The following is a 17,149-nucleotide window of genomic DNA, read 5'->3' on the forward strand; positions in this document are numbered from 1 at the left end:
GAGATGATAGGCTTGAAGTCATAAACAGCTCAATGCTTGAAGCACAGCGAAGAGCTTCTGGCAAACGCACAAAAGTGCTGTTTGAATGAATGCTTACGAGCATGCTGCTGCCTACCACCGCTCAGTCAGACTGCTCTATCAAATATCAAATCCTAGACTTAATTTTAACATAATAACACACAGAAATACGAGTCTTAGTCAAATCCGGAAACTATCATTTTAAAAACAAAACGTTTATTCTTTCAGTGAAATACGGAACCGTTCCGTATTTTATCTAACTGGTGGCTTCCATAAGTCTAAATATTCCTGTTACATTGCACAACCTTCAATGTCATAATTACGTAAAAATTCTAGCAAAATAGTTCGCAACGAGTCAGGCGGCCCAAACTGTTGCATATACCCTGACTCTGTGTGCAATGAACGCAAGAGAAGCGACACAATTTCCCTAGTTTAATATTGCCTGCTAACCTGGATTTCTTTTAACTAAATATGCAGGTTTGAAAAAATATACTTCTGTGTATTGTGAGTATTGATTTTAAGAAAGACACTGATGCTTATGGTTAGGTACAGTCGTGCAACGATTGTGCTTTTTTCGCAAATGCGTTTTTGTTAAATCATCCCCCGTTTGGCGAAGTTGGCTGTCTTTGTTAGGCAGAAATAGTCTTCACACAGTTCGCAACGAGCCAGCCGGCCCAAACTGCTGCATATACCCTGCCTCTGTTGCACAGAACACAAGAGAAGTGACACAGTTTCCCTAGTTAAAATAAATTTATGTTAGCAGGCAATATTAACTAATTATGCAGGTTTAAAAATCTATACTTGTGTATTAATTTTAAGATATTTGTGGTTAGGTACACATTGGTGCAACGACAGTGCTTTTTTCAAGAATGTGCTTGTTAAATCACCCATTTGGCGAAGTAGGCTATGATTCAATGATAAATTAACAGGCACCGCATCGATTAAGTGCAACGCAGGACAAGCTAGATAAACTAGTAATATCATCAACCATGTGTAGTTAACTAGGGATTATGTCAAGATTAATCGTTTTTTATAAGATACGTTTAATGCTAGCTAGCACCTTACCTTGGCTCCTTGCTGCACTCGCATAACAGGTAGTCAGCCTGCCACGCAGTCTCCTCGTGGAGTGCAATGTAATCGGCCATGATCGGTGTCCAAAAATGCGATTACCGATTGTTATGAAAACTTGAAATCAGCCCTAATTAATCGGCCATTCCGATTAATCGGTCGACCTCTAGTCCTTATAGTGTACTAACTTTTGACCAGAGCCCTCTGTGGCACAATTGTGCTGCCTCATGACCTAGCCTGGAGATATTGTCCCCTCTCTGTCTGCCTGGTCTTGCCTGCCTCTCCATGCACATGACTGGCTGTCTGAATCACACACTCACAACAGACAGACTGGAAGCTAATAGCTCAGGCTCCAGTGCTGTGAACCCAACTGGCATTGGCATGCTACTTATGCTCAGTGAAGGGCCTGCGTCCCAAATGGCTCCCCATTCCCTTTTAGTGGACATTCCCTATGGGTCCTGGTAAAAGTAGTGCACTATATAGGGAATAGGGTGCCATTTGGGAAGGACCCAAAGAGCACGACTCTCTCTTACACAAGCCACTCACACAAGAAAAAGCATTAGAGCAAGGTAAACCTACTATAATACTGTATTGAGCTGTCATTCAAGCCCTGTCAATGTATTTGTTCTCTTTCTTCAATGCACTGTAGCTTTTCTCCCTCCTCTGTTTCTATGCAAAGGAGAATTAGATTCATAATGAAATACAATAATTCAAGTTATTTGCTGCACTATCCTATTGATGGATGTGAGTCTGAAACGGCACCCTATTCCCTATAGAACGCATTACCTTTGACCAGAGCCTCATGAACAGAGCCCGGTACCGTATATAGGGAACAGGGGGGCATTTTGGATGTACTGTAGCAAAGGTGTGGGCCACAGCCATACACCCCTATAACCAACAAAGATCTGATAAATCACAGCTCGCCATTGAATTGTAGAGAGGCCATTATCTCTGGGAGCACACATGAAGGTAACAAGCAGTAGATTTATTGTAATTTCTGCTTTCTATTTCTGTTCCAGTGTTGAATACTAAAACAGAACTAATGTAGGACGGTGTTCATAATTAAAGATGGACGGAGAAAGAGATGAGGCCTGGCATGCATTCTGCATAGTACACTACTTTTGACCAGAGCCCTATGGGCCCTGGCCAAAAGTAGTGCACTACATAGGGGAAAAGGGTACCATTTGGGACGCGGCCCTGCTGTGGTATTGTCTTCTCACCCAGAAGAGCCCTCAAGAGGCTCCATATTCACTCTGATTAATTCACAATAAAACAGGATCACCTCGCGGGTCTCCGCAGTAGTACCCAGTCTGCAGCCACTGCAGATGCAGATAGAGCCAGCTCCAGCAACAGCTCCAGGAGCTAGCACGCACGCACACACACACAAACACACACAGAGACACTGCAGCTTTTTGTCTGCACAGACAAACATAGCATCCAAAATTAAGTAGCTCTGGCATTAAAATACAATCCCAAATGTGCCACTTTTCACAAGCCAACCCCTGCTAGACAAAATGTCATTCACCACCCACACTGCACAATCAAAAAGGATACAAAAGAACAGAACTTGTGCAGGTTATCAATATGTCACACCCTGATCTGTTTCACCTGTCCTTGTCTCCACCCCCCTCCAGGTGTCACCCATCTTCCCCACTTATCCCCTGGCTATTTATACCTGTGTTTTCTGTCTGTCTGTGCCAGTTTGTCTTGTTTGCCAAGTCAACCAGCATTTTTCTCTCAGCTCCTGGTTTTCCCAGTCTCTCTTTTTCTCATCCTCCTGGTTTTGACCCTTGCCTGTCCTGACTCTGATCCCGCCTTCCTGACCACTCTGCCTGCCCCTGACCTCAAGCATGCCTGCCGCCCTGTACCGTTTTGGACTCTGCCCTGGCTATGAGCGCTTGCCTGTCCCCGACCTGCCTTTTGTCTATCCCTTGGATTATAATAAATACCAGAGCTCAAACCATGTGCCTCCTGTGTCTGCATCTGGGTCTCGCCTTGTGTCGTGATACAAGACTTAACCATATATGGCATAGTCTTTTGTACTTAAATCAGACGACACAATGGAATGCCTTTTCTTAATCCGTCAGTCCATTTCAAGAGGACAACTATAAAACTATAAATCCTCTTTTCTGATCCTGGGCTGGCAGGATGTCTCCACGTTACACGGGATTTGAAAAGGCCAACACTGTCTGTAAGGATGACGGGCAGCCGGGCAGTATGGAGGAGGAGAAGATGAACAGAACAGGGAGAGAGAGATGTCTTCCATGAAGCACTGACTGACTCCTCAAGAGGAGACAGAGCATGTGTCCCAAATGGTGCACTACGTTTGCCATGTAGTAGGGAATAGGGCCCTGGCCAAAAGTAGTGCACTGTGTAGGGAATAGGGTGCCATTTGGGATGCAGAACAAAAAAAGAATATGGAGAGAGATGTCGTCTTGACTCCTGAAGAAGAGCTGTTGAGTTTTTCCTTCAGGCCAATTACATTAAGCTAAGAACTGTAGCTTTAGGTCTGTTCATTTTCAATACATCAACATTCATGTTCTGCATTCATACATTTTAATGCCAGCAAACGTATCGTAATATACTGATACTGAAACTGCCTTCATTCTGTAATTGACATCTATGAATTCAGGTTAAAAGGCATAATGTATCCAAATGAAAGATACCTGAGGCTAGTTATATCACCTGAAGGTCTAATACTACCAATACACAGACCAAGGAGTTCAGATGCCTCTGCTAAACCAATGGATAGACAGCAGCACTGTCTGTCCACAAGAATTCTAACCCTTGGTCCATCCACTCCACTTCTACGTCGCTTTCCTATCACATTATTGCTAATGCCACACTACAACAGAATTGACTGGATATAATGGATAAACTTGGACATCCTACGTATTTGAGTCCAATTGCCTACATGTAAATGAAAAAAAAAGTACACAGGGATTTCAGTTCATGTCAGTGATTTATAGTAACTTTTCTTCAAAAGTCTCTGGAGATTGTGGAATAGTATGTCAGAGTAACAACCCAGGCTGTGCATCCGGACTGGGATTGTCAGATTATCTATCCCCTCCTGTGGTCTAGCAAGAGCTCAGACTAAATGTAGCATAGAGAGGTCTAGAGTTCTGTATGAATACATTAAAGAATTCTCTTCACATTGATCTTCATAGACCAGAAAGAGTCTGTCTCTTCAGAAGAGACAGCGACAGCCCAGCAACAGTTCATGTTCGACCTTCAACATCTGTGTTCCAGTTGCGCTAAGTTAACCAACTCTTCGTTTCATTTTATCTTGCTGTAGGTGTCTGATAGTGGGGCCTGAAGGGGGTAAGTGCATTACATCAGTGGTGTAAGTGTCAGGACTACTCCGAGTCAGGAGTGCTCACTCTGCACTGCACCTTATCAACAGGAGAGAAGGCTAACTGCTACAGAATAGAATAGACAGGAGTGGGACATCCTACGCCCTCAGACAGTAGGGAGGTCTAAATATCTATTTTCTCTCTCTCTATTAGACCACATTCATTTCAAGCCTTCAGTCAAAAAAAGCATTTTGCCCTTTGGTCAAAGTATCGCACTATGATCAAAAGTGCACCAACGTTTCTGGTTCAAGTAGTTATTCCAGCCACTTTGAGCTGCTTCAGAACAAATGGACCTGCAAAGTGAAATGCCAAAGCAAACACAGAGGCAAACAGATGATAACAAGATATTTGTGTTAATCAAGGTGTGACATACCATCCTCAGTTGGCACGTATATGTTTAAATACAGGCAGTCCTCGTTCTGATCCTGCATATAGGTTACCACTGTATCCAAGTTGGCTGTGAACCACACCGGCAGCATGTCGTTGAGTAACTTTTCCTCCAGGTACTGTGGACACACAGGGGCGAACTGGGTAGCATTCCTGATCCCAGGCCAGGACATGGGAGGCTCGGGGGGCTGGAAGCGTCTCTCCCCTGTAGGGGCCAAAGCGTACGGGATCCCCAAGTACTGCTCCACGGGCCCTAGGATCTCATTGGGCAGCGTCGTCTTTAACCCCCGCAGCTTCCCGTAATTCGTGGTGACAACAGGGTGGACTGGGGTCTGAGTCACGACCGGCATACACACAGACTCTAACAGGAAGCCAATCCATAAGAGAAGATAGACCTTGGATAGGTAGACCATCCCCATTCCATGGGCCATATTGGCTCCTCCAGAGCTCCATGGAGAGGTACTGCTTCCCACTGGCCTGCTTCCTCTCAACATGCTCCTGCTGCGGTCAGCCAAGCAGATTGTGGTCCTGGAAATTCTGGAACTCCTCTCCCACCCCTCCACAGCTCCCAGACCAATAACCTGCTCCTCAGGCTGTGATTAATAACTGACAGACAGAGCTCCAGCCAATCAGAGCAGCTTTGTGCAACTCGGTGCCTCCCATCCTAAGAGAGTGGGTCTACTTATAGATTGTTGGTCGGGAGCAGTGCCTGTATTTGTCTCCAGATGCCTTTGCTCGTCGACCCAATTCCAGCTTGGTTGGTTACCCTGCAGGGAAGACAGAATGGGACATGTAAATTAATCCTCGACACATCAAAGGCTACATACAGTATGATTTCCAAATCCCTTCCAATAGATGTCCACTTGTTGAGCATATAGCAAATATATCACTGCAAGTCCCCTCTGTGTATGATCAAAATGTGCAAGGGATGCAAGGCATGAAATTGTATCTTTCTAACAAATCAATAGCCTGGAAAAGACAACAACATAAAAGTGTGGTTTCGAGTGGAATCAACAACAGAGATACTATATTGTCAAACTGCTTTATTTTGTTGTGTGACGTCATCGTTATGGTCAGGATAATGTTGCACATAGCAGCAGTTTCAATAAAAGAAAACTCCAAGGCTGCATCCCGATGATTCTCAACCCATTTCCCAAAGTGTGCACTTGCACACTTGCCATTATGGAGTTAACAATGGTGGAAACTCTCTAGCCAATGATTACAGCAATCCAATGCTTGCAAATTCATGACAGGAAGTCTGCAAGTACACACTTCTGGAAAAGGGGGCAGAAAAAGGACACAGTTTACTATAGAATACTACAGTACTTACTATAGAATTCTGTAGTTAACTGTAGGATACTGTAGAATACATTACTACACACTGTAGTATCCCTTGATCATGTGTACTATAGTACTTAGTATTATAATACTAATACTTACTAGTAATACTAGTAATAGTATTATCCACACAAAAAAAACTGTAGTAAATAGTACAGAAATGTCTACAAAAACACTACAGTCCACAAAAGCACTATAAAAAAAACTATAGTAAATATGACAGTATTTAATTGGCATATACCCTACCCATTCCCCTCTCCCATATCCCAAATTGTGCCATCTGTAAGTGACAAACCTGCATGCCAAGTATAAACCATATATTGTGTAACCTATGATTATAGAAAGGAGAATAAGCTCTGAAATCTCTGTTCAGAACCCAATTCTACCTACCTGCAGGTTATGGAACATTTGCATACAGTGTTTAGCATTTCTCCGGTAGGTTTCCTCTAGGAAAAAGCCCCCCGCTACTATGTAAAATATAATAAAACAAAAACACTATACTAAATACTACAGTAATGTCCCCAAACACACTCGAGTAAATATTACAGTATACCGCACTATAGTCCGAAAAAACACTATAGTAATTACTATAGTACATACTACTCTTTTTTTACTACAGTATTTATACCATATACTGAGGACTTCAGTCGCAAAAACACTACAGTGAATACTATTGTATTCCTACCATAGTACTTACACTATAGTATTATTTTGTTTCATATGAGAAGGTGCCTAATCACTACATAGTGTAGGAAACATTTCCTCGTGGTTATCCATATAAATCTAGAGCACCCCATTCACAAAACTAGCCAACCTAGGTCCTCCTTCACTTCAATACAACCTATCAGTATTATGTTAGTAGTATCATAGCCAAGCAAGGGGGGAATATACTCCAGTCTACTGAGTAGATTATTTCTCTTAGGGTACTTTAGTCCACCAAGGAGCTTATGTGTGAAGCCTCATGAATAGGAGAGCTGGCCGGTTAAGAAGCCTCTCACAGACATTTGTGTCAGAAGCAGATGGCTTATGCATGCAGCAGGTAATTTCATTTCGGAGGAGGAAGAAGAGACTCTCCTCTCTCGCCTCATTCCCCTGCATGCCCTCGGATGGGGTTGAGACTGAGACGATGGTGGTCTGCTAGTCAAATCAGGGACGTCGATGAATTACTTTCCCACTCTCGTAACACAGCATGACAATGGTACTCACACTGCCAGGGGGGATTACATCCGTTGCCTAACTGCCATTGATGACTTCATATATTCTGTTTGACATCAAAAATGGAATAATTCAATAAATAAGTAAAAGTTTAACGTGAGAAACAGAACCAGAATCTTAACAAAGACAGGATAAAGAATGTGATCCAAGAATATGGTCCAGTTTAATGTTGATTGAGGAAATAATAAGATGGGATGGACTATGTTCATATATTTCAGCAGTTCCTGTATAAATGCAATACATTCCAGTCTGCCTCCTTGCCAGTAACACACAAGAAAGAGAGAGTGAGGAGAAGAGGAGAGAGATGGAATATGAAGAGATGGAGAGATGGGGCATACTATTCGCACTCTCGGTAAGATTACAAGAGATAAGTCTTTTGAATTTCAATAAAGGCTGAATCTATCATTTGCATTTTAATTATTCCAAAACATGTGGTTCAGGGAGATGTATCTCCTCACTGAAGTAGGTAGCCGGTAGAAAATCTTGTAACACTCTTCAGTTGCCAATGTCCTTGAACGGACCAAAAAATAAAACATCAATAAGCGACGTCCAAAATGGCACCCTATTCCGTATATAGTGCACTACTTTTGACCAGGGCACATTGGGAATAGGGTGCCATTTGGGGCATGAGCCCCAAAACAAAACTCAACATGAACTTTACTTGACCTTCTCATGACGCACATACAGGACATCTTTCACTGGCCTCTTAAAGATGGTGATAAGCACTGCACAATAGAAAGGAAGCCAGACTTCCTCCCTGACTAAAACGAGATAGAGGGCCAACAGAGACCCCTTGACAACCAATAAAGGAATGATATTTATCAAAGGTGACAGTACTGAGCACAAAGGTATTGTCAACCGCTGAGCCCACACTCAAAAAAAGTGTGTGTGTGTGTGTATGTGCGTGCGTGTGCGTGCGTGTGCCATTTGTAATGATAGTTTTGTTGACAATTCATGTTGAACTTGGTCAGAGCAGACACTTGTTTTTTTTAAACAGGAACGATTCGATAAGGATAGATCATGACGTTGTGATACTGTAATAACCTTGCTCTGTGTAACCATGCCAGCAGACACGGGTCAAATGTGTGTTCCAGTAACGTCCAAATATACATGGCTACATGGAACAAAGTTGTTGAACTATTGAACTTTACTTCGGTAGGGTAACACTGTGTAGGTCCTGTGTGGCTCAGTTGGTAGAGCATGGCACTTGCCAGAGTTGTCGGTTTGATTCCCACTGTGGCCACCCATACAACAATGTATGCAGGCACAATAGTCACTTTGGAGAAAAATGTTAGCTAAAGGATGTATAATTGTATATTATAATAATACAGTTGTTTTATGCAGTCTTGCAGTGAATGACTATGCCTAACATTGGATTCCAAATTGAAATGCTGCACAGAATATTTGGATAGGCAGGCCTACGCTCTATTTTGACACTTATGCCATATTATAACCAGGATGTCACCCATAGGCCTGTCACCCATAGGCCTGTCACCCATAGGCCTGTCACCCATAGGCCTATTCCTGATGAGAATTGCACTAGTGAGGTAAAACGTCTCCCAATTGTGAATGAAATGTCTTATTTTCCGATGGGGAGGCCTGACTGACTGACTCAAATAGGCCTATAATGATGTCACCAACTGGGAGAGCTATGATAACAGTGTGTCACTCCAAATATGTCAAGTGTATTTGAAATAGGCCTAATGTTCAAATAATGTCAAAAGTAGGAGTATTTGGTCAAACTTTCCATAAAGAACATACCCATGATGCTTTGTAACGTATTTTGTGCATCAATACACTTATAATGTGTTATGACAATTTAGACCAATTATTTACAATAAGTATTTGGGTTGAGACCCGGATGCCTCTCCAAAGCTTTCAGTCAACCATCACATCTAATCAAAATGCATGCATGCAATACTGTAGTACTAGGGAACAGGTGTAACCTATTGAATGTATTGGTTGTGATTGCCTTTATATTGACGTAATATTAGAATTTCGACATTTCATTCATTACAAATAATACTGTTCAACCCTGTTACATTTATAACCATGTCTATAATGTTATTCTCAGTGTCAATTCGAATAGCGCACGCCGATTTGTAGTCTGGCGGAAGGCAAGGGGTTGGTGGAATAGACTTGAAGACAGCTTGACGAATCATTGATAGGAGAGTGACAGCCTTCTCTCATGCTTTCCCACCTACATACTGTAGGTTGCTGCCTACGTAGACATGAGAATATGATATCTTGCTTTCCCAAAGATTAAACATCTTTAAATGGCTCATTAGAATGCAACTGAGATACAAATGTTATAAAAAGGTTTCCAGTGTGCAAGGTAGCAGAACATAGCAGGATTCTTTAAGGTGAATGTTCAAAACAGTAGCAAAAGCGCATTTTACCCAATTTGTCTCATCCCCAAATATCCACCAGATATCCACAGTACCATCTTGTGGTTCTCCGCTGAACTCACTGGATGGGAATCTGCAGTCTACAATGCACCTCGCACCTTTTGATAGGTATACGGAGGAGTTCCAATTATGCTGAATGGTGGGTCAAACACACATTCACTGCAAGACGCTCCTCTTCCATTCTAAAAGTCTGCTATTGTATGGAATCTAGACAGACAGACAGACAGACAGACAGACAGACAGACAGACAGACAGACAGACAGACAGACAGACAGACAGACAGACAGACAGACAGACAGACAGACAGACAGACAGACAGACAGACAGACAGACAGACAGACAGACAGACAGTGGACCTGGCCCCTCAACACTGATGGTGAGTGTATGGTTACAGTTGCACTCATAGCAGCCTATTTTCTTAAATGGCATTAATTATGGCATCTCCATAGCAGTGCTGCCAAGAGCCGCTTTGTCATCTGCAGGGATTAAATAGCACTGGACATCATGGGTGCTGCTCTCTGTTCAAACACAGATAGCCCTTTCCTAGGGCTTGTGTGAAATAATGTGGCCACAGGCGATTAGGGTTATGAATGTCATGTCCCTTAGGCTATAATGCGTTTTTGCGCGTTTGTCTCCATAACCAATTTGTCATTATCGAATCCAACGCATGTTGCTGTGGCTCTACATAACAAGCGAATAAACCCCAATTTGATCATTCTGGCTTTGAGCAAAGAAACCCCTCAACACGTCTATAAAGTGCGTAGAACATGGATCAATCGTCTTTGCAATGCCAAGCGATTTTGTTCAACACATGGCTTGTTTTCATAATTACATTGAATGATGATCATACACATTTCTGAAAAACTGGTTGCGCGCCACGCACTTTAAGCAAATGACAGAATGAATTCCCAGTGGTAGCAAGCTCTTCTCAAAATGTCTGCAGCGCGAGTCCGGACAAGCCATATAACTGGAAAGCCGCCAGAAAACATCCAGAAAACAAACACATTATAGGTGGTCTAAATTAAACTAAACTGTGTAAAAGAGAAAATGGGTTTACTGACTATTTGTAGGCTAATAACAATACTTACCTTTGCGTTATTCCCACTGTATGAATTTAGCTCGTAGTCCTGACTTCAAGGGATGTCATAATTAAATATACACCACCACACAGGAAAAAAATAAATCTCAACAGTGTGCGTTCCTCTGAAAATCCCAACGCAATAGTGCGGTCCAGATAAAAACAGTCAAACTCCGCTTCAGGTTCTATGCAGAAAAGAAAAATGTAGTTTTCCGTTTGTTAATGACACACATAGCCTATACGGTAATTTCAGTGAGTCATTGTAGTAGCACGGTCAATTGTGCAGAATCTAATTGCCGTAATAGAGAGAAAGCGCGGAGAGATCGGACAGCAATGACGAGAGATTAAGGATAGATAGACCAGGGTTGTTCAGTCGCGCGCCCCTCTCTCTCTCTCTCTCTCTCACTTTCTCCCTCTCTCTAGCTCCAGTTGCTATTGGACTACACTAAATGAAATGTACAAAGCCTGCAGCCAATGGATTGCCGCATTCTCTCCATCACTGTTAACCAGCTGCCAGTATGGACCAGTTTTGGCATCCGTGAGGAAAAGGACAGGAGGGTAGCAGGTGTAGTAGGGCATACTGTAGTTTTGTTTTGCTGATCATATTCACCCAGGCTGGCTGTTATACCCATGTAGGTACCTGTCATGAAACGTGTATCAAAAATCTATTAACCAACCATTCAGCTTTACAATGAGCCAATTCATTACACCTGATATGCAACATGAATTCAGCTTAAGCAAAGTTTCGATCCAGTAGCCAAGCATTAACATATCTTATTTGAACTGTTAGTGTTTTCTTATATATTTCATTAAGGTTAAATGGAGGTAATCTGCCCTTAAACTGGCTGAGACACCGTGCCCTATAGCTATCAATAACTGAATAATAACACAAAGTGAAAAGTAATTTGGGATTTTCAACAAGCAGAGAGAAGCCAACAGAGCCAAAACGCAAGAAACAATTATACGGAAACCCACATTTACATTTTAGTTATTTAGCAGACGCTCTAAACACAGAACGATTTAGAAGAGCAATTGGGGTTAAGTGCCCTGTTCAAGGGCGCATCGGCAGATGTTTTATCTAGTTGTCTCGGGGATTCGAACCAGCAACCTTTCAGTTACTGGCCCAACGCTATACATATTTTATCCTGCATTGCAGAGAAAACATGTCACAGTTAAGTACAGTATGGATTATCACACACATACAGAAAGACAGACTACATAAGACATGATCAAAGGGACCAGGAGATCTCCCTCTGAGTTTTGTTTCCAGCATAGATGAATGCGGTCGCCTCGGGCAGACTAACGTAAATACGGACAGCCAAGCTTGCTTTGCCAACATGTTGGTGCTAGCAAGCAAGCTAAGTAGTGCTAGGTATCAATAGCCAATCCAGTAGGGGCAGGAAACTATAGTGAGCTTCGATTGGTCAATAGCAACGCGATGTCACGGAGTATTTGTATAAAGTTCAGCTTTCCCCAACTTTGGTCCCACGCGGTTCTCTCTTCCGTGCCCATTCCGTGCCCATCGCCCAGCTTTATTGAGACGGCAATAAGGAAATAAGGAAACCCTCAATTCCCTCAGTCCCACTGAGCGAGCTAGCGCACCGAACCTATGTCTAATCATTTGACATTTCTGTCTATTTAAGGCAGAGATTAGCCTACAAAGTAGTCAATATGTCAATGAATTTTGTGTAAGTCAGTCTCTAATTCACCAAGGCATGTAGCCTGTGCTGAATGAGTTTATGAAAGGTAAATACTTCCTGTACTTCTCTTCGGGGATCCTCTGACTGCACTTTACGGTCGCTGCCCAACGTCCTTTGGAGCTGAACATTAGATCGCGGGATCCAAATTTTGCCGCTGTCCGTGGTGCTGAAATAACCTCTCACCACTGTTTGCTTGTATGTTCAGGCCTACACATCTGAACTTTCTAAACAAGGAAACGTCACTATAGTAGGCTAATGAATTGCCTTCAAGTCATGTTTACCATTTCCCCCTAGGGTTGTGTTGCCAAATTCCTCATAATCACTACAACACCTCAACACAACATGGGTGTCCCAGTCAGAGGTCAGTGTGGACAGAATCACGTACTTTGTGTCCCAAATGGCACACTATTCTCTACATAGTGCACTATTTTTGTTAGGGATTTTGGCAATGAAGTCCTTTATCTACTTCCTCAGAGTCAGATATGTGGATATCATTTTAATGTCACTGCGTGCAGTTTGAAGGAAGTTGCCAACTAGCATTAGCGCAATTACTCCAAGTCTATGGAAACAGCTAGCCTTAAAGGGATAGTTCTACCGCTCTAATTTCCTTCATACTGGACACAAAGTTCATCTGACTCTGGAGAAGTTGATAAAGGGCTTCATTGCCAAAATCCCTAACTATCCCTTTACACACACACACACACACACACACACACACACACACACCTGCACAATCTACGTAAGGTAAGTGTCATGCAGAACCATCCAACATTCTAGTCAGAAATATAAACATGATCATTCTCATCACATGTTAACAATTACATAATTTTGTTAACAATTACATAATTTTAAAAAATGTTGTTAATACAAAATCCGATGTGTTCTGATAATCATTTTTAGCCAATTACCTGCTGCAAACTGAAAGTTTGCCTAGTCTGTAGATGACAACCATTCTCTCTCTTTACTCTTTGAATGCACAGTTCTTATCTCAACAAAAATGTTCCCCTTCTTGCAGAATCTATGGGAGGAGCTATAGGAGGACGGGCTCATTGTAATGGCTGGAATGGAATGGTACCAAACACATCAAACAAATAGAAACAGTGTGTTTGACTCCCTAGAGTTCATTCCAGCCATTACAATGAGCCCGTCCTGTAGCTTCTCCCACCAGCCTCTGGTGTATACTGCATCTACCACCATACATAGATTCACTCATACAATATTTGGGATGTTTGAGTTTCTCCAAGAAATGCAGCATTGCCAACGGCATTGTGCGTAAATTATAACAACTTTTTCCTTTTTCCTTTTTTTCCTATTTCGGAGGAGTGATTTACATAAAACATAGAATTGGAGTCTATCTCCACAATAATGTTTGAAAAAACTTGCAACAGATGTATCATTTGGGTTGAGCATTGAACACCAGGCCGCACATCAGTCTAAGTTATATTGAAACAGGAATTACTTACAGCCTTGAGTTTGGGTATCTACTTGGCTTAGTAAATATAGAAATGCAGAGCTGCTATATGAATGTTAATGTGTCTGTTAAATATGAATGAATTCATAATTACTTGCTCTGCCTAGATAAATTAAAGGGGATTCTTTAATGCAAGAAATTATTCAACAGTTATAGGTTTCTTTCGGATTCTAATGTTATGCAAATGATTAAATAAAACAGTTACTGGAGGTAAGAGTTGCTAAAGCTACTGTAATGATGTAATATTCATGTCATTTTCCTTTTTAAAATGAACAGGAACACAACAGGTCCATGGTCACACCGGTAGACATACAGTAAGGAGCTAAGTGGCTTTGTAAACTGCTTGGTATCTGCCCCTGCATGTCAGTGGTCTGTTTACTCTAAAATACAAAGCTATTTCTGGATTTTCAATTGTGTTCTTTTTCTCCTGACTCTGGCCTTGGCTCCTCCTTGATCTTACTGTGATCGTTGTATTTGAATGAGGAGAGTGAGTTGCCTAGACGACTCTGAGCCTCATGAACTTGGAGTGATTTTATGCCCATCAGGGTTTCCCCAGCCCCACCTCTGACCATGGAAAGTCCAGACCTTTTGATCAAAATCACAAATGGCAGCTGCCACAGCAAGTGAGCACGAAAGGCAAATGGTTTATTATACACTCAGATAGAAATAGGTTTGGTAGATATCCAACATAACAAAGGACCACGATCACAATAAGGAAGAAAGGTCAAAGTCCTCTGACTATCGCTGTTAGGTATTTCTTACTGGATTCTCTCTCGTCATTTATTGCGCCACTGATCCCCTTCAGCCGCATCTACGATGTCTTGACTATAGTGTACATGTTGGATCCTGGTCAAATATGACTTCTACTGACTCACCATTTCCCAATCAACTTGGCTATGATCACCACAAATCATCTCCAGTCACACCCTCTTCTATGACTGAATCTGGATCCTACAGTAACATACTGGATCACGGTGTGGTGAATTAATGAAGTTCTCTGTATGTCTGGTAAAATGGCTTTCAGCCAGATTATGTTGATCCCTGATCTATAACACAGTGGGGAGGAGTGTGAAATTCCTCCATTCTGAGGGTGATTAGGAAGTCTTTAGCCTAGCTAATTTGTCAACGAGAGGCCCCTTCAATGGTTGGACTGTGAATAAGGCCTGGGATGCTCAATAAAGGACTCTGTTAATCAAGGGAATGAGATGACGAGGAATGTTGACCATGTGGATTCAAAATCCCCTCCTAAATGGGGTTTATGATGATTGACTAGACTCGGGAACACATTGAAAAATCATTAGTAGCAATGACTTCTGTTGTCACAGGGGTAGCCGTCAATCTTTCCCCATATCCATATTTTTGTGATGATTTGTTTAATTGTATGGTTTCATACTTTGTTTTTCGAACATTACTGTAGTGTAAAGTGTAAACCAACCTCTAAAAGTAATGTTCGCGCTATACCCTTGTACCTTCCACTTCAGTCGGTGATTACCTAATATAACATGCAATGCTCTTATCTAAGCCCTTAAGTCACCTCTTGTCCTAGGTGACTATGGAGTGTGTAATGCACAGGAGGCCTCAGGTTCTGTTGCCTGCATGAGGAGTCTGCAGAACACCTGAGCCTGTATACATAAAACTAGGATCAGGTCTTCTCTGTCAATATAGTCTTATTCATTAAGATCTAAAAGGCTAAACTGAGAAGGTCTTACATAGTGGGCCTCAGTGGATGACAGCTTCGTTCAACATTTATCCTCAGAGTTCCTGTCTTTCACTGTTTTAGGAAACGGTTTCTCAGACCCAGAGTAAGCCTAGCAAGAAGCATATTTAATGGATTTCTGCCATTTAAAGTGCTTTTTAGTCTACGATTAGGCTTAATCTGTATCTGGCAAACCGGCCCTAGAGTTTTTGTTTAAGGGTGTTTATTTTGGATCAGTAGCATCGATGTCAAGATCATTGAGGGGCAGCGGGACAAACATGGCAACTTGGAGTGGTTCCTGACGAACTGTAGCCATGGAAAACAGACTGTTCATGGAAATGCTCATGTACTTACCCTCGGCTCTATGCAAAACATGTTATGATTGCCACTGCCATGAAAAACAATTATATTTTATGTATTTATTTGCCTTAAGCAATCTGATAGCTAATTTGTTGAAGCCTATTGGTGGTGTCTATCTAGGGATGTCAAAATGCTGCAGGTGCTGAATTAAATAGCAAAACAGCTATACCTATTCATTTATTCATTCATTTCACATTTGTGAACACCGATAATATAAGGGATCAAGGTAAGACCCAGATGCAGACCGTGTCGAAGAAACAATGTTTATTACATTAACAGGGGCAAAGGTACAGGACAGCAGGCAGGCTCAGGGTCAGGTCAGGCAGAGGTCGATAATCCAGAGGTGGGGCAAAGGTACAGGATGGCAGGCAGGCTCAGGGTCAGTGGCAGACAGAGTGGTCAGGCAGGCAGGTACAGTGTCAGGATAGGCAAGGGTCAAAAACCAGGAGGATGAGAAAAGAGAGACTGGGAAAAAGCAAGAGCTGAGTACAAAAACGCTGGTTGACTTCACAAACAAGACGAACTGGCAAAGACAAACGGAGAACACAGGGATAAATACACAGGGGATTATGGGGAAGATGGGTGACACCTGGAGGGGGTGGAGACAATCAGAAAGACAGGTGAAACAGATTGGGGTGTGACAGATAAACGTCAGAGAAATGTGATATAGCTTTTAAAGCTTTTAATTGCACTTAACAGTTAAATTTGCCTTTTGTACATGTTTTTTACTGTTGCTGTGATTTTCTGGTTTGTTCGTTATTAATGACTATAATGGTCTTCACGTTGATGTCTCTTCCTCAAAACAGCGTGAAGTGTCACAGAAAGAGAGACGAGGGAGAGGACACCAGGGAAGAAGATCTAGCGAGACATATATATACACAGTGAGGAGAACAAGTATTTGATGCACTGCCGATTTTGCAGGTTTTCCAACATACAAAGCATGTAGAGGTCTGTAATTTTTATCATAGGTACACTTCAACCGTGAGAGACAAAAATCCAGAAAATCACATTGTATGACTTTTAAGTAATTAATTTGCATTTTATTGCATGACATAAG

At 42.1% G+C, this 17,149-nt stretch overlaps 1 protein-coding gene across 1 annotated transcript in view; it reads right to left on the bottom strand.

Moving 5' to 3' along the window:
* Positions 1-5,312, bottom strand: part of LOC139373233 (neuroligin-4, X-linked-like) — a 66,849-nt gene extending 61,537 nt beyond the window's left edge. Inside the window, exon 1 of the mRNA XM_071113510.1 lies at positions 4,813-5,312. Within this exon, the coding sequence (XP_070969611.1) occupies positions 4,813-5,257 (445 nt within the window). The 5' untranslated portion in view covers positions 5,258-5,312. The remainder of the gene's footprint in view (positions 1-4,812) is intronic.
* Between the last annotated feature and the right edge of the window lie 11,837 nt (positions 5,313-17,149).

The sequence above is a fragment of the Oncorhynchus clarkii genome, chromosome 18, assembly GCF_045791955.1.
Source record: "Oncorhynchus clarkii lewisi isolate Uvic-CL-2024 chromosome 18, UVic_Ocla_1.0, whole genome shotgun sequence".
Taxonomy (NCBI): Eukaryota; Metazoa; Chordata; class Actinopteri; order Salmoniformes; family Salmonidae; genus Oncorhynchus; species Oncorhynchus clarkii.